The following is a 26,262-nucleotide window of genomic DNA, read 5'->3' on the forward strand; positions in this document are numbered from 1 at the left end:
GCCTTCCCTGGGTGGGACTGGGGAAATGCATTGGACCACATGGCTCTGGGTGTGCTCATCGTCCCTACCAGGGGTAACTTCTATTCTATTTGGACCTAGGGGGTTAGTAAGGGGCTGTCTTGGTTATCTTCTGTCTCTCCCCCACACCTGGCCCAGCTGAGGAAAGAAAACTTCAGGTATTTATAGCTTCCCAAATCTGACCCGGAAAGCCAGAGACACAAGTTTCCTTACTGTAATTGGGACAACAGTGATTTTTCTTCTTCCTGTCGTTCTAATCCTTACAGAGGAATTCGTGACAGCGACTTGAAGACTAATCCCGGGGGATCGGCACCCCAGGCCCTCTTTGAAACCTGCGATAGGGTGAGAGCACCTCCCTTCCAAGGAGGCAGCGCGCAGCGGGGATGGCCCTTCGGTTTCACAGGTGGCAAGGTTTCCAGCTCGAGTTGGCAGCCTCCAAATCGGTTCCCATTTCTCAAACTTAGGAGGAAGCTGTGAAAGCCGCAGGCAACGGGCTGAGCGGCTCAATTGGTCCTGGCCATTTCCTTCACTCCTAGGACTTCTCAGTATCTCTCTACTCTCGTCATTTAAGCACAGCGATAATCAATCATCTGCTGCCCTCGCCCTGTCAGCGGAGTCAGCAGGCACGTGATGAAACGCGCCGGCTGCGCGGGGCTCCCTCCATCCCTCCGTCCCTCCATCCGCCCGCCCGCCCTGCCCTTCCGGCTGGCGTTCGCCGCCCAGCTCGGATCCCCAGGCCGCCCGCGGCGCGGACACCGGCGGCGGGGCGGGCTGTGCGCCCGCGGGGGCCGGGGCGCGAGGGCCGCCAGTGGGGCGGCCCGCGGGCCGGCCGCGCGGAGCCGGGCGCCCAGGAGCCCGCACCCCTGGCCGCCCGGCCCACGTGACCGCCCCTCCTCCTGCTTCCCAGTCGCGCGCACGGGCCGGCGTCTCGGCTCCCGCGCGCGCTCGGCGGGTCCCCGTGCCCGGGAGCAGAGGCGGCGGAGGGAGCGGGCCGGCCAGGCGGCGGGAAGGGGGGGGGGTGGGAGCGGGCGCGAGCGGCGGGCTGCCGGGGCTGCCTGTGCACGGCGGCGGTCGCCTGAGCCGCGCGGTTCCGCATCATCCGCCGAGTGTGATGAGGCTGCCCTACCTCGCTGCTCCGCTTGCCGCCAGCTGACAGCGCCGGCACCCAGCCCGCCCGCGAGGGCAGACGCCGCGGGGCCGTGACCTTGGCCGAGGAGGTAAATAAGGGGTGGTGGGAGGGGGGTAGGCGGCGCCACCTCGCGCGCCCCGCGCCCCCGCCCCGCACCCACCCTCGCTCGGCGCCCCGCCGCGCGGCCGCCCGTGGAGCCCCGCGCCCCGCGCCCCGGCCGGGCTGCGGGCGCCGCGCTCGCCCAGGTCCGCGGTGCTGAAACTGCTTCCTTTTGAACCGCCGGGAGAGCCCGGCGGCGGGAGCTGGGGCTCGCTGGTTTGCTCCTCTTGGGCTGGTTGCTGTCAGGTTCCTGCAGCCAGGCTGCTACCCACGGCGACCCAGGTGGTTGCCCGAAGGGTCGACTCCCACCAGCTCCTGTGGCCGGGACGGATTCTGGTGCCTTCTGGCGAAGACTGGGCAGGATTCCGTCCTGACTTCCGAAGTGGAGTGGAGCGGAGGGGGGACCCAGTGGCGGGCAGTGCGGGCAGGTGGAAGTGGGCGAAGCTCCTCCGGCTCCGTGTGGGAGACCCGGGGGAGTGAAGGGAGAATGCCGCCGGAATGGGCCTGTCTGAGGCGCTGCCTGTGAGGAAGATAACCAGATACCTGGGAGCGAGTGTGCTGCCACAGGGTGCTGCCTTTCCGCCCTTTTGGGAAAACATCATCGAGTCGAGATGCAAGTATTGGGAGACAAGACAACTCTGGAGCGCAGAAATGGTGACCGTGGGTTTTTTAGGGGAGCATCAAATACTTTTTACAATGAGTATCCAGAAGATCAAGTCAGTTAAAACCATAGCCAAATGAATATTCTAACTAAAAGATTGTCATTTCTTACAACTCCCTGAGGGTACTGTAGGTGTAAATTCAGTTTTGTTTTGTTTTTAAATCGATTTCTGTGCCGCTTCCTCCAGCCAGCCCCGACATGTAAGTATGTGCCATGTGGGGTGGGTGCTGTGGATTATGAAGAGGATTCAAGTCACCCCCCCCACCCCGCCTTGAGCACCGCCATTCGCACCTGACTGAAGTCTCCCTAACCCTTTGCAGCGCGCAGACCGGTAATTCCAGTACCTGAGAGCGGACCAAGTGTGGGGTGACATGGCCCAGGGGAATAATTACGGGCAGACTAGCAACGGGGTGGCAGACGAGTCACCCAACATGCTGGTGTACAGAAAGGTAAGAATTTCTTCAGTTTCTTGGAGAAAGGGAAAGTTTTGGCTTCCTTGATTTTGTTTCCCCCCCCCAGGGGAGAGTGTATATCAGTTTTGTGGCCTCGTGGATTTCCCAAATTGCCAAATGCTGCACACTGTACTTGAAGATAATCTGGTGTTCTCACTGTGTAGACGCACAATGAAGTAAATGAGGCCAGCCATGCTCTGCCCACTCCTTTCCCTGCTGATTTCACATAGATTAATCTGCAATCAGCAATATCAGCAAGTTTGGGCATCCCACATATTTTGTTATACATGTGATTTTATAACATCCGTAATAGTTTTTAGAAGCTTTTTCATATACTCCCCCTAAGCATTTGTGTTGTAAGGATTATGTAAATGTATAACATGTTATACGCTTTGCAGTTCCGTGACAAAAGTGAATGTGCCTGTGAATCTATGGTTGGTTTATTAAAGATTGTACTTGTGACTCTTGTGACTAAACAATTCTTTTTTTTTGGTCTTAGCCTAAATTTTTACTTTGGGTTATTTTTATGATTTTGTTTATGGGTATTTTAGTGCCATATGACGATTAAATAAACCTTTATATTCAGTTTTTTTTTCCCCCACGAACTGATCTGACGGTTTTATACATTTTATACCAATGCTATCAGCAACAAACTTCTAGACACCGAGCTACCATAATACAAATGCATTTGAATATTGTGTGTGCTTTAGAGTGGTTGCTTAGGTAACTTCATTCTGGTCACAACCAACAATAGTACTAAAATTAAGGAAGCAATATTCTTTATTTAACTTCTGTACCAATCATTTCTATTGCATTTTATGTTGGGGTTATTTTTCTTTAGCATATTATCTGTAGTGCTTATTGGGCAAGATTTCTTTAGTTAATGTTAGCAATGACAAAAAGGAAATCATACCTTGGAATCAAGAAAATTGTTAAAGGTCTAATTAGCATGAGCCCACTGAGGAGTCTGGGATAGTTTCTCTGTGTTCTTTCATGAATACAGCTGAAAAGCTGTATGCTACCTTGACCTGTACTAAATCGAAACTCTCCTGCTATGTGGGCCAAAATCATTAAGAGGTGATGGTGAATATGTGTTTGAGGGAATATTGTTATTGCTTTAATGTGAAGGTTCATGGGCATCCTGACACAATGTTAGCGTTTTTTTTCTCTACCCTTACAGACAGTACTGTTTTATGTGTCTGGGACAATGCAGTATGATAGGAAATAAAAATTGGAGATTAGTTGCCTATTTTAGACTTAAAGCATCCCAACTGGATAAATTAAGAACATAATCCACTTGAGCCTAAATTATTACTATTGTATTTCTACATCAGTTGAAAAAACTGGATATTTGCCACCCATTCTATATAGAGTTTGTTCTGAGAAGGCTATTTGGAGGGCAGTTATGTGTTTTTAAATAAGTTATAATGTTTTCATTGCTTGGTATTCTTTTAATATTATAGTATGCAAGAGGTGGCAATTGTAAATTCTGTACATTGCATGTGGAGAGCTGGACTTTTGGATGTAAAACTACAGTAGTTAGCTACTTTTGTTCAAACACTATATTTTTCTGGTGCCTTATAGAAGACGAGGGCTATGTTGATCAGACACCTAATGCTTATCTTGATTAGAAATAAACTTAGTATGACATGAATCAGTGTTTCTCATTTAGTCAATTATTATGAGAATAAATGAAAAAAATGAGGCTAGGAGCTTTAGAAATAGTTATTAGATTATAGAGTGTACCCGAATTCTTATTACTCATTTTGAATTTATGCTGTAAATTGTTGTATGACACCAAGTTGTTGCTAGTGCTACTTGTAAGTTAACAGACTATGGCTTCAGGGAGGAGGTATGATGCCTCATTCTTTTAAACATTATTATTTTGTTGGTTAAGCTTGGAACTGCTTGTGCTACTTATTTTGCCCTCCTTTTATTAGCTCTTTGTTTCATATTAATGACACAATTTATTTTTAGAAAATATTTCTCTGAAAACTCGTTATTAGAAAAAATAACTCAGTTCAGTAATTTGTACTCATAATGCATAACTATGGATTGCCTACCTATTCTTTTATTCTTTGAGCACATATATTTTGTGTTTGTGATATAAAGAATAATGTTTAAATAGCAGATAATTTATATAATGAAAGGCACATCAAAGTGGCCCATGTCTGTCTGGAGTTATAGGGTCCAACATCACGGTTTCATGTGACCATTTTACCAGTTTCTTGTGTTTTCTGTGTTCTATGGGCTTTACATTTAATGTATTTTCCAAAGAGGCCAAATTTTAATGTCAAGAACACCAAAGTGTTTGGAGAGGGGCGTAGGACTACTATATGTTACTAGGACATTTCATCTGCTCTACCTGCTTAAAGGAAGAAGCACTATGTTACAAATGCTTATCAATTATGAAGTCAATCACAAGTTTAGAAAAGAACTTTGGGACCACAGAACATTGCTCAGTAGCAGTGCAGAGAGTGGATAAACTGCTGTTTTATCAATTCACACCAGTTTTCTCCTTCTGCTTCACTGTTGCAACACCGTTCTTGGAAGCAGGTTCTAGGCTAGAAACATTCATAGTGTTCTCACCGTTTCCCCTCCCCCACAGGTCACCTCTTATTTAGTGTAAGGATTCTGGTGATTTACACACATGGAAGATACGTATGTGCTGTTTCCATTTTGTCTGGGCAGGCTATGAATGACATGTAGCAACATTCCTGTGAATGAATAACAGGTAGTAACCCTTCCTGTGAGAGAGGGGAGACAGTGAATGGTTAGTAAAGCGGCACGCACAGAAAGGAGCTGGGACGCATGCCTTTCTCATGTTGGCAGCTGTCTCTCCTATTATGATTATCCTCATATGGATTATAGGAGTTCCTCCAAATGATAGGAAAATTCCAAGGGTCTCTTCCGTGGAGAATTCTGTAGTGGTGTTATGGGAAAGTGCACAGTGTGTAGGACAATGATGCTCTAGGCCGAGTGAGTGCCACCATGGTGCAGGCTGGGGACAATGGTGATGCTGCCTCATGGTCAAGGTTGGGACCTGCAAGTCAGGCTGGGATGTTTGTGAGTTGCTATTTGGTTTAATGTGGGGGATCCCAGGTGGAAAGATGGGTGGAATACATAAAGGGGATTAAGAGATACAAAATTCCAATTATAAAATAAAAAAGTCACGAAGATGGAAAGCACAACATAGGGAATTTGGTCAATAATATTGTAATAATGTTGTATGGTGATAAATGGTGATGACACTTAGTGTGGTGAGCACTGAGTAACGTATGGAATTATTGTATCAGTATGTTGTAACCTGAAACTAACATAACATTGCAAGTTAATTATACCTCACTAGAAGAATTTTAAAAATGAAGGGTCTCTGTAGGCTTCATCTGATGTCATAGGTACACTTTAAAAATCCATATGGACAAAATATATGCCTTACCAATTTGTCAACTCATAATGCTGTTTTCTTTCATAAGCATGTGATTAAAGTTAGAGTGGTTATGCCATTTTATGTATTTGAGAAGACCTTTTTTAAAAGCTCATAAAATATGAGGCTTGGCCACATTTAATTTGGGGGGCTTTCGAGGCTCCCTTCAGACAGGCCTTAACTAGAAGGGAATTAGAAGTAATCAACTTCCTTAAGAAGAGACCCACTGAGCTCCAACTTGCCTTGGCTTTGGGCTAGCTTCTTGAAACATTTGTAGAGGTGACAGCTTAGAACTCAGTTTTGTTTAAATACCGTTCGCATTCTTGCTCTTTCCTGGGCAGAATCCTTGTTCTGGGCGTAGCACTGGCTACAGAGGGTGGCTGAGCTGGAACCCAGGGGACCAGGAGACACATTCCAAGTTTGGTGTCTGGCCAGCATGCTGCCTACTAGACAGTATACATCACTTTTTGTCCAGCAGCTGACATTCCTGCATTTGAAAAACAAAATATCTAGGACACCTTGGGGCCGGTATTTCACATTGGCTGGAATGCTGAGTTCTCACTAGCAAAAATGCTCAAAATGACCAATAATTTCTGGTATTACTGCAGCAACCATTTATGCTTCGACTGCTGGAAAAGAAAATCAAAATGTTTTCCTTGTTTGCTACTTAGTGGGATGAATGTGTTTTTGGTGGGAGCAAACCTGCATGTCCGCCACACCTGTGCCCTCCCCTCCCCTCCCCATCCCTGCCTGCCCTCTCCTTTGTCCCGTGTTCCTCTCCTCTCTTCATCTCCCATGTACTCACACTCCTTCCAGTTGCTTTTTCCTTTTAATTTCTTCTTTTCAAAACAGACCTAAGCGTGAAGGTATGTTTTCCCTGAGATGATGCTCTGTTTCGTTGTAAAAGAGAAAATGATGCCTTTTGGAGAAGAGAGCAGATTCCAGTCTGGTTTGGGTGCCTGTTATGCACATGCTCTCGGAGGGATCCTTTCAAACTTGGTCGCATATGTACCATGGGGTCCAGTATGTTGCTGTGTATGTGGTGTGGCAAAACGTTAGTCTTTAAGGACCCACTGCTCTGTTCTTGAAGAGCAAGAGGGGCCCACTGGCCTTTCCTGCAGAAAGGTGTGGTGGGAGCTGTCACCCCAGTAGGACAGTCACCCATTCTGATTGGTTTGACCTAGACCTTGCCTTTGAAAACTATTTGTGAAGTCCATCTGCTCCATGAGAGTACTTGTACCCATAAGAAAGGGGAGGGACTTGCTCCTTCTTTGGAAGAAATCAAGCCACTGATGTTCCTAGTCTCTTGGGGGGGTGGGGAGGGAGTTAGCTGACATTTTCTCCATTAGGTCAGTGCCTCTGTCTCTTTAGGATTGTCCAATCTGGTCAGTCTTGAGGGTGTCAATATCCTCCCCCACCCCTTGAACTCCATTATAAAAAATAACCATTGACATTTTTGAACCTTACTTATCTTGGTCTTTCTGGGTTTAGGGTGCTGGTGAAGAATATTTATAACTGATAAGAAAAAGGCCCATGAGAAAAGAGAGGGATGTTTGCAAATAGATCATCACAAAAGGCCTGGGCCTTTAAGCCCTCAGATTTCTCAGGGGCTTCGATGGGAGGCAGGGACCAGGAGACATGTCTTGACATTGCTGAAAGATCCCAAAATGGAGTGTCTTCTATAAATTAGATTATTTGAAAGCACCTTTCTGGACTAAGGGAGAGTGTCTCCTATAAAGATGAACTTTGTCTGAATCAAATGCGGACCTATTTTCCCCTCAGTGACATAAATACCAACATGTGCCCTGAGATAGAATAGGACCGTCATCTGTGTTAGTTTTGCTGAGCAGCAGACATTTTATGAGTAATAATTCAGTGATGGATTTTGGATAATAATTAACTTGAGTTCAGAGCAGGAAAGCCTTGCACAGTTGAGCTTCTCCCTCACCTGTTCGTTGTTGCTTGCCAGTACTATTTGTGGGATTAAGACAAGGATTTGTGGCCTGAATTTTATTTCCTTTATTTCCCACCTCCAACCACCCCAAATCTAATTGATCAGAAGAGAGTGCAGATGTAGGAAAGAGAAGCTATCTAGGGATTTTATTGCCTCCTAATAGCCTTCGTGGTTCTACTGAGTAATGGAAAGCAGGGTATTTTTAGGTGGTGTGGGTGATGGAATGTGTTCACTGCAGAGAATATGGAAATATTTTGGATTTGGGTAGTTTGGTGACATAATAAATGTTAAGTCTCCTTGAAAAACAGAATTGTGGGAAATAAGCAACACAGATACTTGGCCCCCACTCTCCCTCTCATAACAGTGAAAAGGAGGCATTGGAAGGTCAGAGTGACAGGGACTTCTGTCTTACAAAACACCAATCTAATTATAAAATAATTGTGAATGATAAAGTGGGTACCTGGTTCCTTAGGGAAAAAAAGGCCCACTTCTCTCTGCCATTTGCCCAAGGCAATATGAAGATTTAACATACCCTCTTTTCAGTTCCCTTTGTCTAGTGTCTAATTCAATTAACAAAGGTCTCAGGACATTGGAACTCTAATATCATGAACTTGGTTCCAATTCCATTAAAATAGCCACCTGGTCTAGGCTGGAATATTTTGGCTGAAGAACCTGTCCAGAGAGATAAGTTGCTCTTCTGCCTTCTGAAAAAATATGGAGGAAAATGTCAGCTTTGTGACATTAGCTGGGTTCTTAAGAGTAAGTCTAGGAGCCATCTCATCTTTGTCCTTCCTGGGGATTAGCAAGTAAATATTTTCTGAAGGAGCCAGTGTGCCAAAGTGGAAGTAGCGTGTGCACTACAGATGTGTGGTCTTGGTTTTAAATCTTGGCTCTGCCATTGTTTGTACGGTTGTGGGTTAGCAGCTAACTCCTTTTGCTTCAGTTCCCTTATCTATAAAATAATGAAAACCAAAAATGTTTCCTTCGTAGAGCCATTTGATGACAAAATGAGTTACCTAAGGAAGTGTCTTGTAGAGAGCCTAACATATATTAGATCATCAATCAATGTTATAACAACAATAATCAAAATTATTACTCCTATTTATTTAATTAAAATTATTAAACACCTTGTATGTGCCGTGGGAACCACTATGTTGTTAAATTTTTTGATAAAGGAAAAAAGGTGAATATTTTCATGTCTTCCTGATAGCTAGGGAGGCAGATTCTGTAGAATGCTTTGGTAGTACCATTTTCATGACACTTACAATGTCCTTTCTAATATTATTTAGTCCTGTGTAGCTAGCTCCTCCTTTTTTTTTTTTTTTTTTTTGGCTAGTTTCCACTTTTTAATAAGCTCTTTGAACTATTATATATCTCTGAAGTCTGTACAGTTCCTTGGATATTATGTAAACTAAATAAAGCCTTTGAATCCAGGAATTTCAGAAGTGAAAGGGAACTTAGGATTTGTCCACTTTTTCGTTTTGCAGATGATGAAATTGAGGGTTAGAGAAGTAACAGAATTTGCAGTCACACAGCTTGAATTCAGGTCTTTATTTGTCTTTTGATGGTTTTCTCTTTTATTTAATTTAAAACATTTTTTTTTGTAAAACTGGGCTATTTTAATTTTTAAGATTTTTTTCATTTATTTTAGAGAGAGAGAGAGCACATGCCAGTGAGTGGGGTAAGGGGCAGAGGGAAAGAATCTCAAGCACACTGCGCGCTGATCACGGTACTGAGTGTGGAGCATGCCGTGGGCAGGACCCCGAGATCATGACCTGAATCGAAACCAAGAGTCCAATACTTAACCGACTAAACCACCCAGGCACCCCTATTTTAATGTTTTTTTACAATAGGATAAATAGTTCTCTTGATGACTACAAGTATGTAAGGCTGTTTGGTGATATTCAGAACCACCACAGTAATGGTGGTTTTCCTGATTGGTGTGTAGTCTGCAGTAATTGTAAGGAGTTCCTTGTCTCAAACTGCTATCAAACCAGCAAGACTGCATTCCGGCATCCATCATTTTTAGTATTGTTGGTAACCTGGGCATCTTTTCCCCAAATAACCTTGCCTCATTAGGACACAAGGCTCAACTCACTCATGTTCACCTCAAGGACAGTACCTTTAGTAATAACACCCAAAGTTGCATATAGTGGGGATGAGGGATTCTCTTTTACACCCAGCACTGGCAGGCAAAAGGTGGCTTTCAATTCAGGATGTGTTACATGGGCCTTTTTGACACATAATCCCATTGGCCTAATGAATTTTTCATATTTAGGTGGTTTCTGAGTAAAGCCATCTCCAAAAAAGCAGACTTTAGTAACCATCCTCTTCAATGCTTTCTTCTTTCTCTTTCCTGTTTGAATAACTTTTAATACTTCTGTTTCTCCCTGGGCAGGAACTTTGGGCAAAGGAACTCCCACTTTCCTGCTTTCTCTTTTCATTTTTGTTTAATCATATTGGAAAGTACTTTAGCTTGGGATGGTCCCTCCCTGTCCACTAGATATGCAGGTGCTGCTCCTTGTGGAGGCTTGCCATCATTCTTTTGTTTGGTGTTTCTCTTTTCATGCATCTTTTTTTTTTTTTTTGGATTTTATTTATCTATTTGATGGAGAGAGCACGAGAGCACAAGGGGGAGCGGGAGAGGGAGAGGCAGCTCCCCGCTGAGCAGGGAGCCTGACTCTGGGCTGACCCTTCGGCTCAGGGTCCTAGGATCATGACCTGAGCAGAAGGCAGTCACCCAACTGACCGAGCCCCCCATGTGCCCTTCTTTTCATGCTTCTTGATAGTTTCATTTGTATATTCTCAGCATGGCGCTGTTTATGGTAGAGCTTAGCTTTCTGACCAGTCATCTTTTTTGCTTTCTTTGAATGTTCATGAGCCTCTTGATCTTCTTTCTCCTTTTCTCATGGTGATCCGAAGGATAGCCATAGCACTTCTGTGTGTAACTCAGTATATTCATTTTGTGGCATGGTGACGGCCATAGAGCCGCTGGGTACAGCTGCTGGGACGCCAAGAAGCTCTCCGTTTTTGGGTTTCACAAACCTGTGAACTGACTCCACGTACCCTGAGATGGGAAAGAGGCAGTTCTAAAGTGACCAAGTCCAGATAAAGCGAGACACGTGGGTTCTGAACTTTTGTTCTTCACGTTCTCTCTCTCTCTTTTAAAATAAATGCGGTAAGTCCTTGTGTTTGTAGTTGTAGATGGATTACTAGATTCCTTTTCTCTTCCACTGTAGTCTAGCTTTTGGTGCCCCAGGAATGATAAGGTAGGGAGCTTGGTCTGCCCCATTTTGGGAGTAGCTCTGTTCTTCATTGGATCCTGGCTGGAAATTCTAGGCGGATGAACACACAGCACGTGATGCTCTGTGGCAGGACTGTCCAATGGAACTTCCTACCATGGTGGAAATATCTTACATGGACTGTCTAATACAGTAGCCACCAGCCACAGGGGGCAATGGAACCCTTGAAATGTGGCTATCCCGGACCTGAATTTTAAATTACGCTTAATTTTAAGTAATTTAAATTTAAATAGCCCCCTGTGGCTAATGATTGCTGTATTTGACAGTGTTAAGGAGTAAAGACCTTTCAGAAAACAGCATCAAACCCAAGAGAAGAGATAAAAGAATATGCTATACCTACTCTGACGCTTGGCACACGGTGCTTGCAACAAAATTGGGCTCAACAAATGATTTTTTAAGAGAATAAAATAGAAGTGAAGTTTTGAAGGCAGACAGTGGCCTGATAAGGAGATGGGAGATATTGGGATAAGTGGCATCAGCTGCCTACTTAGTTTATTTATTTATTTTCTCATCCTGTGAAAACTTTCAGTGTCTGGAGAGGGTGACCCTCCTAAGCTGAGAGGATAGTGGTTGTGGGTCCAGAGCCTGCAGACGCCAGCCAGGAAGGGCACTCACAGGTGCTTGGGTGATTTGCTGATGTCAGAGGCATTTCAGCTGATCTCCATCTTGTGGCATCTCAGAGATGCACCCGAGCTATTCTAATTCCTAACAAGAACGAGAAAAAACCAGAAGCTTCCAGGTAAAAGGGGCTTAAAGTGGTCGGAATCCTTGCGGAGAATTTAAAATTTGGGTAAAAGAAATCCTTTTTTTCTTCTTTTTAAGCTCACTTCTCTTTCCTGTGTCTCAGAAAGTTGAAAGGAAGCTAAGCCCGTGGGGAGGTGGCAGCAAGAGGGGGCAGGGTCTCTTACTCCGAAGGGCTGGATGTGGATTCCTGTGCCGCCCCTCACTAGCTGTACCAGCCGGGGCACATTTCTTACCTTCTCTGAGTTTCACTTCTGTCATAGAATTGACAGAGACTACTTCACAGAATCTTTGAGAAGGTGAAATGAAATACAAGTGAAAATCCCTGACTGAGAGTGATGGACAGATAATACTTGTGGACGCTTTTTGGGAGTTGTGGAAATTACCGAGACTCCTTGAAAGAGTAAACTTTGCAGAAGGCTTCCTGATAAGTCTTCCCCAGCTTGCCAAGTGTCCCCATGGCTGTAGGTCATTTAGAAGCTCAATTGACGTGATTTCCCCTGTTCGGTCATTGCTGGAAAATGTCAAAAACAATATAAATCTACGTGACCTTCTTTGGCCACACAAAGCTTTTGAATGTCAGGCAAACTGATTCATTAGCTACTTTTTCTCTTGTATAGAAATCTAGGGAGATTTTTCACCCCTATTTAAGATGACATATCCCAAACATTTTGGAGAAAATTCAGCACCACCTAGAAAGAACACATTTTACCGACATTTCAGTCACTGAACTTTTCTAGGTGCATTTCCTCTGGTATTTAATGCCGTATGTCACTTGCTCTGTCTTATACTTAGTATTTTGTTTTGACTTTTGATTTGTTGTTAATTAGAATCAATGCCGTTTATTGAGTGCTTACCCTATGTCTGCTTCTTTACAAATATGACCCATCTTCCTTAAAATAATGTTGCATGTTGGTTATTAGTATCCTGTTTTTCTGATAAGCCAGCTGAGACTGCCCAGGGATGCCCAGGGACTAGTGGCAGAGCTGGTGTGCTTCATGAAGGTGGGGACATCTGTCTTTCACTGCTGCGTTCCCAGCACCCACAAAAATGGCACATAGCAGGTGTCCCAAATATTGATTGTATAAATGCACGAATGAGTGAATGAGCAAATGAATGAATGCTTGGTCCAAAGATCCTACTCTTGCCTCTTCACTGCATTGCTTCACGTCATGACTCTCAGAATTCAGTTCCTCTCACTATGTGTGCATTGAGCCCCGGCAATTTCTCAGCCCCGTGGTAGGCCCCGGGGACGGAGTTGTAGACCAGGCAGACAGCGTCTGAACCCTCACTCAGCTTATTTCACGGTGTCAAAGACAGCTGTCAAGCAGCCATCGTAGGGTGATTAATGACATAGAAGGGGAAGAACTGGGTGATATGGAAATTTATTTATTTTTAGGTCATCTGGTTCCTAAAATAACTTTTATGTTGATCTGTGTCTTCTAGTTGCAGTTCTGAGTGCCCAGCACAGTGCCTAGGTTCATACAGCCTCTTGACACTTAGCGAGTACTCAGTAAATGAACTGAATGGAGCTAAGCTAATGTTGAAAATCTTCAGGGCTTTACTGAGACAACTGAGACAAAGGTGTGGTTTTATCCCTTAGAAAACTAAATGTCTCCTTCCATAGGTTCTCAATCAGGCATCCCCCATTCTGGCAACTTGGGATTGATGAGGCTGTCCCTGGCCAGCAAGAAAGGGGAAAGAGACTCTTGTAATTAGAGGAAGGTGCTTGTTAAGCTTGAGGCTTTGCAGTCAGACTCCTGGATTAAAAACTGACATAATACTTGTGACCTTGAATCAGATTACTTTACTTCTTTGAGTCTCAGGTTCCTCATCTGTAAAATGGAGATGGTAATAGGTTATTATGAGGAGTACATCAATAGTGCATGTAAAGCCTGGATGAGTAGGAAACATTCAATATATTTTAACTATTCTTTACAAAAGCCCAAAGAAAAGGAACTGGGTTTCCCTATAAATGGAAGTGGTAATATCTAGGGAGCACTTCCCTTTGAAAATTTTCTTTCTTACACATGTTTTCGAATTTGCTGCTCTTCGTTGGCTCTTGATAACTTTGTTAAAAACTGTTTCATATGGTAAAAGTACAGTAAAAATTACCTAAATTGTTCAGTTATGGTACAATTCAAACAAATACAGCAGTGGAAAAGATGATAGAAAGGACGTGCTTGTGCCCATCCCATACAAAAGTCATTAACCATGAGTAAATCTTGTTTCATTTATACTTCCTCACGGATGCTATCCCCCAGGAGATTGTTTTGAGGCAAATCTCAGAAAACCTGTCTTTTAAGACCTAAATTCCTTCATATGTGTATAGGGTACTTTTAAGGAAGATAAAGGTAAATGAAATGATAATTATTCTTTTATTCATCTTGAGTCCTCAGTATGATGGCACATCCTACTCTGTGAGTTTTTTGTTTTTTAAATATTTGCTCAAATGGGTCTATCATTCTTTTTTTTTTATTGTGGTAAAATATATATAACAAAATTTACCATTTTAACCATTTTTAAGTGTGCAGTTCAGAGGCATTAAGTATGTTTACATTGTTGTATAACCATCACCACCCTCCATCTCCAGAGCTCTTTTCATCTTGCAAAACTGAAACTTGTACCCATTAAACACCAATTTCCTATTCTTCTCTCCCAGCCCTGGCAACCACCTTGCCACTTTATGGATGTGACTGCTCTTGGGACCTCATATAAATGGAATCATAGCATATTTGTCCTTCTGTGACTGGCTTATTTCACTAGTATAATGTCCTCAAGGTTCATCCAAGTTCAGTTATGTGTCAGAATTTTCTTTCTTTTTAAGGCTGAATAATACTCCATTGTACGGATAGATATCACATTTTGTTTATCCATCGTCTGTCAATGGGCACTTGAGTTACTTCTACCTTTGGCTATTGTGAATAATGCTGCAATGAACATGGGTGTACAAATATCTACTTGAGTCCCTGCTTTCAACCCCAGAATTAGAATTGCTGGAGCATACGGTAATTGTATTTTTAATTTTTTTGAAGAGCCATTGTACTAATTTCCTTAGTGGCTGTACCATTTTACATTTTCCAGTACACAGAGATTCTAAGTTCTCCATATCCTCACCAACACTTGTTATTTTTGATAATAGTCATCCTAATGGTTATGAAGTAGTATCTCATTGTGATTTTGATTTGCATTTCCCTAATGACTGAGCATCTTTTCATGTACTTATTGGACATTTTTATATCTTCTTTGGAGAATCCATGAGCTTTCAAATACAGATAGATTGTCCTCAGGAATGGTTTTGACCTATGAACTATATGACCATTTAGATTTCTGTCTAACCAAAATTTTGTTATTTTTGTTTGGAATTTAGCTTTTTAATAATGGGGAGATCTTTAAAGTTCTTTCTATTCTTAGCTTCCAGGTTTTTAGCTAAGAGTGAAACCTCCATGATTGACCCTTTTAGGTGATGGTAGTGATGAAGCTTGATGAATAAAAAATAAATAAATAATAACACATTTAAAAATAAATGTTTTCTTTGTTTTGAGTCTGAAATAACCGCATTTAGCGTTGTTGCGATAGGACAGGAAGTCTTACATCTCTTAGAGAATCTTGTAAATGCTTTAAAGAATATCCCAGACCCTGTCAAAATTATAATATTCATTGTCTTTCTTTGGCTTTTATATAGTCTCCCCACACTTTTATTCCAAACGCGTTGTTTGGATAACAATAATGAATGTAGAGCATTCATTCTCTCCTGAAGGTATGAAGACAGATGTATTCATGATTATAACTAGAAAAGATAATTTCAGATGGATCTCTCCTTCCATCTCAAATCTTGGCCTTATGCAGTTATTTATTTTTAGAAACTTTCTTTTAATTTTAATGAAGTCTCATTACAGGTCGTTTGGCCTGGGCGTTTTAATGACTTGAATCCAAAGCAGTTTATCTGTAGGAGGTGGGTTCTGACTCTCCCCGCTAACTAGCATTGTGTTACATACGGCCTTAAAACTCAAGTGATATTCTTACTCTGAAAACTTATTTGAAGCGAATTAATTTATCTGTACCATATTGATTTGTTTGACTCAAAGCTCATTGTCACTTTATAAAACTGTGGTAAACCCCTCTGTTCTTGACATTTCTGCAGTAATAGCACTCTGCATTTACGTGTAGGCACATGGCCACTGGAGTGATGGTCCCATTTTCTAGGCTCCCGAGAGGCCTGCTAGCCATGGCCATGTGATGCCTTCTGGCCAGTGAAATGTAAACAGAAGAGATGTACATAGTATCTGAGACATGCCCTTTAAAAAGAAGGATATACCTTTCTTTTTCCCTTTTCTCATTCTTGCTGGCTGGCATCCAGTCATCCTGGCCATGAAATGGAAGGTGACAGCAGTGGATGGCAGAACAACAAAAGGGAGTGAACCTGGGTCCCTGATCACTGTAGAGTCAGCACACTGACCTGACTTGCTTACGTATACTTTTATGTTAGAGGAAAACTAACATATATCTTCTTCTTCTGTTGTTTTTAAGATTTTATTTTTTTAAAGCAGTCTTAGGTTTACAACAAAATGGAGAGGAAGGTATAGAGATTTCCCAGTTACCCCCTGCCCCTACACAGAGTCCCCCATTATCGACATGATTCACCAGAGTGTGACATTTTTTTTTACTGAGGATGAGCCTGCATTGACACATCATAATCACCCAGAGTCCACAGTTTACTGTAGGATTCATTCTTGGTGTTGCACATTCTGTGGGTTTGGAGAAATACGTCATGACATGCATCTATCATTATTATATTGTACAAAGTTTTTTCAATGACTTTCTTATCTTTAAGATTTTGCACTTATCTGTCACTTGTAACAAACCCAAATTCTAACCAATTCAGCAACTATATCCAGTGCCTTTTATTTTGCATCTGTAAGATGGTAACGGGGCTCAGGTTTTACTTGAAATATAAGTTTCTTGTTTTATTTTAAAATCTATTTGCTGTCTAGGAATAAATCTACTTTCTTTTAAACAATGTAATTGAGAAATTTGGACTTAGATTAATTATGCATATGGTTCACTTTAATTTAGCAAATGCTTATTGAACAATTATTAGGTGCAAGGTAGTTTACTAGAAGTGTCAGGATAAAGAGTCAGTGATAACGATGATATGTTTTTTATCAGAGCACTTTACAGTGTCAAGATTGGAGGATCAACAGATTCACAAGTAATTTCCTACACACACACACACACACACACACACCCACCCTCATAATATTGACGGTGCAGTTATTCAGTTTTTAAAAATTCCTGTTTTCTGGGGCGCCTGGGTGGCTCAGTCGTTAAGCATCTGCCTTCGGCTCAGGTCATGACCCCAGGGTCCTGGGATCGAGCCCCGCATCGGGCTCCCTGCTCGGCGGGAAGCCTGCTTCTCCCTCTCCCACTCCCCCTGTTTGTGTTCCCTCTCTCGCTGTCTCTCTCTCTGTCAAATAAATAATAAATAAAATCTTTAAAAAAAAATAAAAAAATAAAAATTCCTGTTTTCCTATAAGGAAACTGAGGCCTGGGAAGGTTATTTGCCCATGTCAAAAAAAAATGTAAATGAAAACCATATTATTTATTTTACTGCAAATTAAATATGGCAAGGGTAAGAGGAAAAACTTTAAAAAATATTTGAACTTATTTCTTTACCCTAGAACTTGGTAAAGTTCATGCAGCAGGTCCTACACGGAAGGTGCTCTTCTTGCAGTGTCTTTGCTTGCTTGGAAGTTTGGCTAATTAAAAATGGAATAATTTTATGTAATAAAACAAAAGCTGCTTAAAGTTGTAGAGATAAGCCAGTACTGCATAGATTTATTTGAACCGACCCGTTAACCTTGTTTTATGTTTGGAAACATTTTGTTGAGCATATTTGTGAAAACCAGTATGAACTGCCCACCTTGGTAGCATCTTTGGTAGAAATTGTTCAATCTTAACCATAGAAATGAGGTGCTGAGTTGAATTTTAGCAAAGAGTTAAGTAAGTGCAATGAGAATACTTTATCTGTAACCATTTATTCCACCAATCCAGGGTGCCTCAGTATATCAAAAATATCCACTCAACAAAGCAAAATATGGGCATTTCTGCTGTAGCACAATACAGTCCTTTAAAAAAAACCCACATTCTGCAAAAACACACATTATAAATAACTGCCATGTTAAGGGAAATAGAATTGGAATAGATCACTCTAAACATTTTAACCACTCAAAACATTTACTGTTACAATTAAAATTTAACCAGAACAATAGCAATCTTAATAAAAGTAATAGCACAACTCTACTAGCCTGCTAACCTCCCTATAAATAAAGGAAGCACACAGTATTACAAGACTTTACCTTTAAAAGGTAAAGGAGAAGGTAGCTCGATGGAGGAATGTAGAAGGAAGCATTGGGTCTGCCAAATTCTGAAAACAAGGACAGAGGAACATTAGCATCAGATTTTGCAGGTAGGGGAGCAGTGAGAGGCTTTGCACAAAATGGTCTGGGTCCTTCTCTAGTCTTTGCTTGTTTGTCTTGTACAAATATCTGAGAGAAATGTGCAGTAAACCCTTTTGAAACCTCGTGTGTAGCCAGGTTGAGCCAGGAGGAAGGGCAGGCCACGTGGGCAATGCTGCAAATCTTTCATGGCTTGCTGCACCCGTGTGTATGTGTGTGTGTGTGTGAGCGGATGCACGTTTGCACATGCGGATGCTTCGGGTCCGGCTGCTGTACCATGATAGCACAAAATCCAGTGTGCTGAGAAGAATTGTGCATCAGCCGGTGGGGCTTCTATGTTGGACTGACAAATTTCCCCGATTTACCAATTGTGTGTGGGCTCATTCTTGTTCCAGAAATGCACTGTGCATAAAATACACCACCCATCAAAGGACCGTTGAGCCCCTCACTGTCGAACTGGGGAGGCCTGCCGAGTCAGGGCGAGAAACAAAATGAATGCATTTGTAATAAGGGTGGTACAAGGAAAAGAGGCAGAGGAAAGGAACGGGGCTAGAGCAGGTTTGAAGAGGGAAGGTGAATGTCTTGTGAACCTGCCATATGCCGAATTTGGTTTTGTTGGAGTTTCATAACAGCCCCATGAAGTGGGTAATGTTTCCCCATTCTCCACGATGAGTTAATGAGGCCCAGAGAAGGCGAGGATTCTGCTGAAGGCCACGCGGAAGGAAAATGGTGGTGTCAGGATTTGAAATCAAGTCTAGACAGGGCAATTCCCTACTGGATTGGAGTATGGAACCCGAAGCCCATGCGTTGAAGGCAGAGGGCTCACCTGCTGTGGCTTTGGGCACTTGAGGGAATCTCGTAAACTCTCTGAGCTTCTTTCCCCTCACATCCAGAGGTGCTAGGAACAGGCACTTCGGAGGATGATTGTGACAATGATATATGATAAGACACGTGGAAGTGCTTTGCAAATGTTCAAACATTATGCAGCAATAAGGCGTTTTATTTTCCCTCCATGAAACTTTCAGCTCTTTATATTAAAAATAGTTATAAATATCAGTGGTGTTTAAGATTGTAGGCTTAATGGTTTATATAGTCACAAGTGAAAAAGGAGAAAGAGAAGGGTTTCTGGGATGAGGCAAAGCTGTTCGGTTCCAAAGCAAAATCCGTCTGCGTATTAAGAAAGCTGAAGGAGGAACCGTGGATTGCAGCTGCAGATGCCGTTGATGATTAACCACAAAACTAAACAGGTGGCATCTCACTGAATGCTGTCTGGGGGGGTTGGCAGAGGCAAGAAGATTCTTGCCGGGATCCCTGTGCTTTATTTAGAGATCATCTTCCCCCTTGTGTTCTCACTTCCGTCTCCTTCTTCCATCCATGTACAGACATGGATGAATGAACACCTGAATTGATTGAGAATGTGTGGTGGGAGCATGCTCTGGGGAAGTATCTTACAGGTTTTATAGAGAGTCTTACAGCAGTGAGGGTGCAGCTCAGGAGAGTGCAGGGCTGAGTGAAGCCTTTCCTTTCAATGCTCTAAGTTAGACGCTCTGTGTTACCTTTCTCAGTTCTACCTGGACATGTGGCTCTAAAGCTAATTTGATGTGCTTTTAAAATGTTTTGGTTTCTCTGCTCCTTAGATCGTTTTATTAATGCCAGGACTGCCTAGCAAAAATGGTCTGGGATGAGGATATTGGTGCTAGTACTGATCTAAAAAATAGTCTTTTTATTCTTTTTCATTTACTTTATTTTTTGTATCTATGTGAGATGATGGATGTTAACTAAAGTAATTGTGGTCATTATTTATGTAAGTAAAGTCATTATACTGTATACCTTAAACATACACAGTGGCATGTGTCAATTATTGCTCCATTAAAATGGCAAAAAGTTAAAAATTAAAAAAATGCCCTATAAAAAAGGTTGGATGCTAAAAAATGTGTAAAGAAGAAATAAAATCAATCATAATCCAATTACTTTAAGATAATAACTGTAAAATATTTGGTTAGTTATTTTATATATGTGTGTGTGTGTGTAAATTTATACAAATATGAATATCAATGTAAATCCAGTAGTGGTACCCTGGAGTCAGCTTCGACTGGCTTGTGCACCTCTCCCTAAGTCTGCATTCAGTGATGGCAGGTTGGTAGACTGAAATCAGCCATGGTAGGAGTCCTAACAGCATGGGAATTAGCAAATGCTGTAAATCAGAGCTCCTTCACCCTTTTCTCCCTTCTTTTTATTTATTTTTAAATTTATTTTTAGTTTTTCATTATGTTCAGTTAGCCAACATATAGTACATCATAAGTCTTTGTTGCAGTATTCAATGATTCATTAGTTGCATATAACACCCAGTGCCCATCCTGACACGTGCCCTCCTTAGTGCCCACCACCCACTTTTCTCCCTTCTTAACTGTTGTTAAACACTTACCAGCACATCACCGCATCACTGTGTATGTGTGTGTGTGTGTGTGTGTGTGTGCACGTGCGCGCGCTTTTTTTAAAAATCTTTTGAGCTCTTTAATAACAGGATCTGGGTCTGATTTCGCATTATGTCCCTACAGAAATGAACACATCGCCTGACAGATTTAGTGGACATTTAATAAGTGTCTGACAGATTAAGGATGGTATTAAGGAAGGAAGGGTTAGAATTGTGGTTCAAATTTTTACAATGGAGTCAGTACATTTGTTGACTAACATTTTTTTAGTAAGTAGTTCTGTAAACCGAGACCAAAGGGATGGTTTTGCAGTTTGCTTTGTGTCACTTGTTGAATTAATAGCAATGACATTTGCTCTAATTCCAGGAGCATTAAGCAGCCGAGTAAGCCCCTGCAGAGTAGAAAGTACATTGGACTAATCTGGAGTCCCTCGTCTCTTCTTGTCGTCACTAGCTGGTTGGCTTGGACAATCTGTCTGGGTCCTAATTCCTCAGCTTGTGCAACATGCATGTATTCTGCGCATGTGGGAGGGGGATAGTTGACGAAAAGATGATTTCCAAGCAGTGCTAAGCTTTCGTGATATGTGTTAGGGTGCTAGAGTAACTTCTGTCTCCCCCCGGTAACCTGCGAGAGGTAGTTTATCTCCCGAGGTTATAACCCCCACTCCCGCCCCCTACCCCTTACAAGTGGGCTCAGTCTTCAGTTTCTCACTGCGCTCTTTCATTTTATTTCATTTAACCCTCCTTATTAGTGTGGAGATTAGAATAATCAATGTGCAGGAAATTAATTGCCCCGTGGATATCCTTTTTGATTGTTTGGAACATTAGACTGGCAGAACCCAGTGCCCCTGCCTGCTGATTGTTAATGACTCCTAATATGCCATGATTTAATAATGTTTGTGGAAATGTTTGCTTTCTTTTGTATCTGTGTATATTAAAGGGTCTTTGAATAACTCAGCTGATGATTCTTGAAGTGGTTTTATAGCTAGAACTACTGGTGGGGCCTTTTGACAAGACATGTCTGTTTTTATTGCAATTTCCTGTTTTATAAAAAATACAGAGTGGTCGGGGCACCTGGGTGGCTCAGTCATTAAACGTCTGCCTTCGGCTCAGGTCATGGTCCCAGAGTCCTGGGATTGAGCCCTGCATCGGGCTCCCTGCTCTGCGGGAAGCCTGCTTCTCCCTCTCCCACTCCCCTTGCTTGTGTTCCCTCTCTCACTGTGTCTCTGTCAAAAAATGAATAAAATCTTTAAAAAAAAAAAAGAGAGTGGTCATAGTGTTTGTTCAAAGGAAACAAAAATCCGTGGACTTTCTTATGCTACTTTAAAAAATCTACAGTTTGGAAGGAAAGTTGTGTCAGTTGAGTGAGTTCTGCTGTTTGGGGGCAATGCTCAGTTTGCCCCTCCCCACCAATTACCCTGTAATATACAAAAGAGCTTTTGACTCTAATGCCCAGAGGGGCACCAGGGGCATATGTGTGGTAGGAGTGGCATTGATATTTTTAAAGCATTACATGGTCTAGAATGATCTTTATGACCCGGCTAGCCAACCTTGTGACTGAGGATGGATTCTGCTGTTTCAACCACTGCCCTTGCAATTGGTGGAAACCTTAATTACTCTTTAAAGGGAAAAGATTTTTAACTCTTCAGTTCACTGCTATCTTCATAATGTCCGTCTACAAGCTGAGAATTCAGAAAAGCTTTTATTTTTCTCATCTGTCATCTGCTTATTCAAGATAAACATTTGATCTCTGGTTTACCTTTTCTTTTGAAGGGGTTAAAATACTTTCCAAAACTGTGTCTGCTTATTCTAGGTAAACATTTGATCTCTGGTGTATATTTTTTTTTAGGGATTAAAATACTTTCCAAAATATACATATTTTGGACCTAGACCAAAATATACAAAATATGTATATAATGTGTATCACTGACTTATTCCACCAGTAGATTTCTGAGCAAGTTCCTTTGTGGTTATGGCTTTTATTTTGCTTAAACATTGCAGAGCCAAACAGTGTTCATGAGACCATAATATTATAATTGCTATTTATGTAGAACTTTCACAGAAACTTATCAAAACAGATAAATATCAAGGACTACTTTTTGTAGACCTAAGAAAGCTAAGTTACAACATAAAAAGAACATATTCTGTACTAATAAAGAGATCTAAAACTCCAAGTGGCCCTTTAATAATCTTGTTAATGGATCATACTACCTGTGCAGGTAGTTTTGATATTCTTACACAAAATTGAGAAAATATAAAGTATTACTTCAAATCATTGCTAAATTATTGAGATTTAAAGAGTCAAATCATGATTATTAGGCATAGAGAAGATTGCCATAGCCTAACATTTAGGGACATTTCAAACTTTACAAAGTGCTTTTACAGATATCATTTCTTTGAAGCACTCACCGGTATCCTGTGGGAGTTATTATCCTTAGCGTGTAGGGCAGATGAGAAACCTCAGTCTCAGACTTAGCCAAGATTATAGATGTGGGGACACGAACTCAAGTTTTCTAATTCACAGAGTAGTTCCCATTCTCCCATTCCAAGTCTTTTCTCGTCCCCCAGCCCCTAGATGTTACTTTGAATATATCTGTCCTAATGGACTCCAAGTAAAGATTGAAAGGATCCAGATGAGACACATCCAGTTATCACTAGATTACCTGTGGCAAATTTTCACCTGTGAAGACAAAGACTTTGGGAAGTTACTCTCATCTTAGTAACCTCATCTCACCAACTGAGAGTTTTTCTGTTAAAACCAGAGGTCTAGCAGGCCCTGAGAAGTAAATGGTGGAGAGCTGAGGGACGCAAATGAGTCCTGTAGCGGTCGATGCCTTTGAGGAGCACCTAGGTGTACCTCTTTGTTGACTTGCTTTGGAGATTCTTTCTAAGCTATAACTACTGAATTTCCTCTCTGTGAAAGATCCTTCAAAGCAAAATAAAACCTTGTGTTTGTTATCCTTTCCCCCAAGGTGGGGAGTGAACTGAGGCAGACAGGAGGGCATAGTCCCAGACATCACTGCTCACCATTTTGGAATGAATCTCCGTCCCTGGCGGGAGACCATGAAAACTAAGACTGGTGGGGAAATGGCCTATCTATTGCATTCCTGTAATGTCAGACACCCTACTGTATGGTTCAGAAGTTGAAATTTTAATTTTTTTCCTTGGTCCTATTCATGTCAATTTGTGGGGAGGATTCAGAGGCTTTATTTTATTGGCATTCCAACTAAACTCTCCAAGGAAGGTCAAGCCTTCAATAAATTTCCATTTCTCATTAGCTTACAGATATGCAAATAGGAGAGTTACACCACAATCAAGTTTTGAAAACAGTTTGCACAATTAATTAGGTTTTCTCTAAAAGGAAAACGTTTCACTGTCTTAGACATTTCCTAAGCAGAGTGTGAAGGGACCATGCACATTATCTAACTCACTCCTCCCTTCCCAGCTCCCCTCTGGGTAACCTCCATCAGTAGAAAGAAGTCCACTTCCTCAGGAGGAAACCATGGTTGGACACTGCAAACCATTATAAATTCGTTCCTTACATTAACATAAAATCTATTTTTCTGGCACTCTTGCCCGTGGTTCTCATTTACATTTCCAGATTTACATAGGATACCCAAGCCCTCTTTCACACAAGAGCACTTTGCCTATACAAAAATAACAGTCATGGCTTCCCAAGCCTTCTCTTTTCCAGGATTAATGTTTCTGTTTCATCTAGCCCTGTCGCACATGATGTGGTTGGCAGATCCATTTCCCTACTTGTTGGTCTCCCCTGGAGAAGCTCTAACAGGCTGTTGCCTCACTTAATTCCAGCCCTGTGCTTACAGTTTTCATGACTGTGTCTCATATGATTACCTTTTAAAACCACTTGATATTTTTTGGAATAAATGTTTAAAAGTTAATCCCATAGACACGTCAGGACTGGAGTGGAGGCTGAGGGTGCAGCAGGTGGGAGGGAGATTCAGCATGAAAGTAACCCCAGGACAATTTTAGAAACTAAATTGCACTCTCAGTCCATTACAGTTTTAACCTTCCTGAGTCAACACAATTCTTCCTCCATCTGCTGAACTCCCCCCAGCATTTTATTGATGTTTCTCTTTGACATTGATCATTTTTCATCTCTGTATTACCATAAATCTTTTTCCTGTGTGTGAATGAATGATTACCTTCTGATTCCCTAACTTAGGATATCTGAATATAAGCTGTATTGCTCATTTTGCTTCTTTTTAAACATTGCTTGTCACGCTTCTAGCTGCCCAGTAAAATTGCCCATGAATAGTTGTTTACTTACTTCTCTCCAGTTAGAGAGACTGTGGATTAGGTGAGACTAGTAAAAAACATGGAGAAGTAAAATAGCAGAAATGATTGCTAGATCCCAGATCTAAAACTTAGTCTCGTAGAATGTATAAGGGAATAAGTAATAGTAATAATAATGACACTAATAAGAACATCAATAACAACATAATAGCTAAACTGCATTTTTCTTTACCAGGTAGGAGGCATTGTGCTAAGCACTTTACATATGCTATATAATTTAATCCTTAAACTAGTTAGAGATTTGAGAATTTAAGGAACATGCCAAGGCTAAGCTGCCTGTTGCAGAGCCAGGAATCAAACCCAGATTTTTTTTTTTTTTTTTTTTTCCAAGCTCATTCTCTCAACCATTGTTTTATAATGCGGTACATTCAGTATATTGTCAGTAATGTTCATTAGCATACTTCCGCCCTCAAAAGGAAGCTAAGAGGTTCTGCAAACAAAGTGATGACTTTCAGTTCAATAAGCAAAAGCACAATGGGTAAGTGACTGGCTGAATATAATACCTTCCTTCTTAGATTAGACTCTCATTTTTTTAAAAAAGATTATTTATTAGTGTGTGAGCTGGGGGGGAAGGGCAGAGGCAGAGGAAGAGAGACAACCTTAAGCAGACTCCCTACTGAGCAAGGAGCCCTACTGTGTAGGGCCCAGTGCTGGGCTCCATCTCATGACCCTGAGATCATGACCTGAGATGAAATCAAGAGTTGGACATTTAACTGACCGAGCCAATACTCTGGTTTCTCTTCAGATTGCATAAATCTTTCCCCTTTTAACTGACCGAGCCACTGGACATTTAACCAACTGAGACTCTCTCATTTTTGATAGAGAGGATCTGAAGTGGGCAACAAAATAACATGTATATTTTAAATGTCTCTTTAGTTGTTTTTTGATATCTGCTGGAGGAAATAGTTAAGAAGAACAGAAGGAAAAATCCACTAAAGAAGAACACATTTAATATAGGAATCATGGAAAAGCCAAACTAAATAGAGATAAAATAATGGATTAATGAAAACATTTGCTGTGTGCCAAGAGAAACAAGGTTTAATTTTGCTTTGTATTGTGGAAGAATATACCTCTAGATTCTGGGGTGAAATATAGTTTCCATAAGAAAATTCAACCACAGGGATGGCTTGACTAGTAGAGAGTACAGTGGAATGTCTGCTACCTCTTTCCTAGATAATTATAATTCTCTTTTGCATGAATGTTTTCAACAGCTTTTTGTTTGATCAACCCCCTTACCCATTTAGATCATATTGAGCTTGCAATCAAAGGAAGA

The 26,262-nt window shown here is 41.7% G+C and overlaps 1 protein-coding gene and 1 pseudogene across 5 annotated transcripts in view; one reads left to right on the forward strand and one right to left on the reverse strand.

Annotated features, from left to right (window-relative positions):
* The first annotated feature begins 903 nt into the window (after positions 1 to 903).
* The window catches only part of RGS7 (regulator of G protein signaling 7), a 499,918-nt gene continuing 474,559 nt past the window's right edge, over positions 904 to 26,262 (forward strand). Inside the window, exons 1-2 of one of the 5 annotated variants that reach the window (XM_081824504.1) lie at positions 904 to 1,235; positions 2,228 to 2,356. In XM_081824504.1, the coding sequence (XP_081680630.1) occupies positions 2,279 to 2,356 (78 nt within the window). In that variant the 5' untranslated portion in view covers positions 904 to 1,235; positions 2,228 to 2,278. Of the gene's footprint in view, positions 1,236 to 1,647; positions 2,108 to 2,227; positions 2,357 to 26,262 lie in introns of those variants that run through there. The other 4 variants (XM_081824503.1, XM_081824500.1, XM_081824502.1 and 1 more) reach the window with 4 other exon arrangements.
* LOC102747038 (ribosome biogenesis protein NSA2 homolog) lies at positions 9,729 to 10,712 on the reverse strand (annotated as a pseudogene).

The sequence above is a fragment of the Leptonychotes weddellii genome, chromosome 6 (genome assembly GCF_054177405.1).
Source record: "Leptonychotes weddellii isolate Sample4059 chromosome 6, ASM5417740v2, whole genome shotgun sequence".
NCBI lineage: Eukaryota > Metazoa > Chordata > Mammalia > Carnivora > Phocidae > Leptonychotes > Leptonychotes weddellii.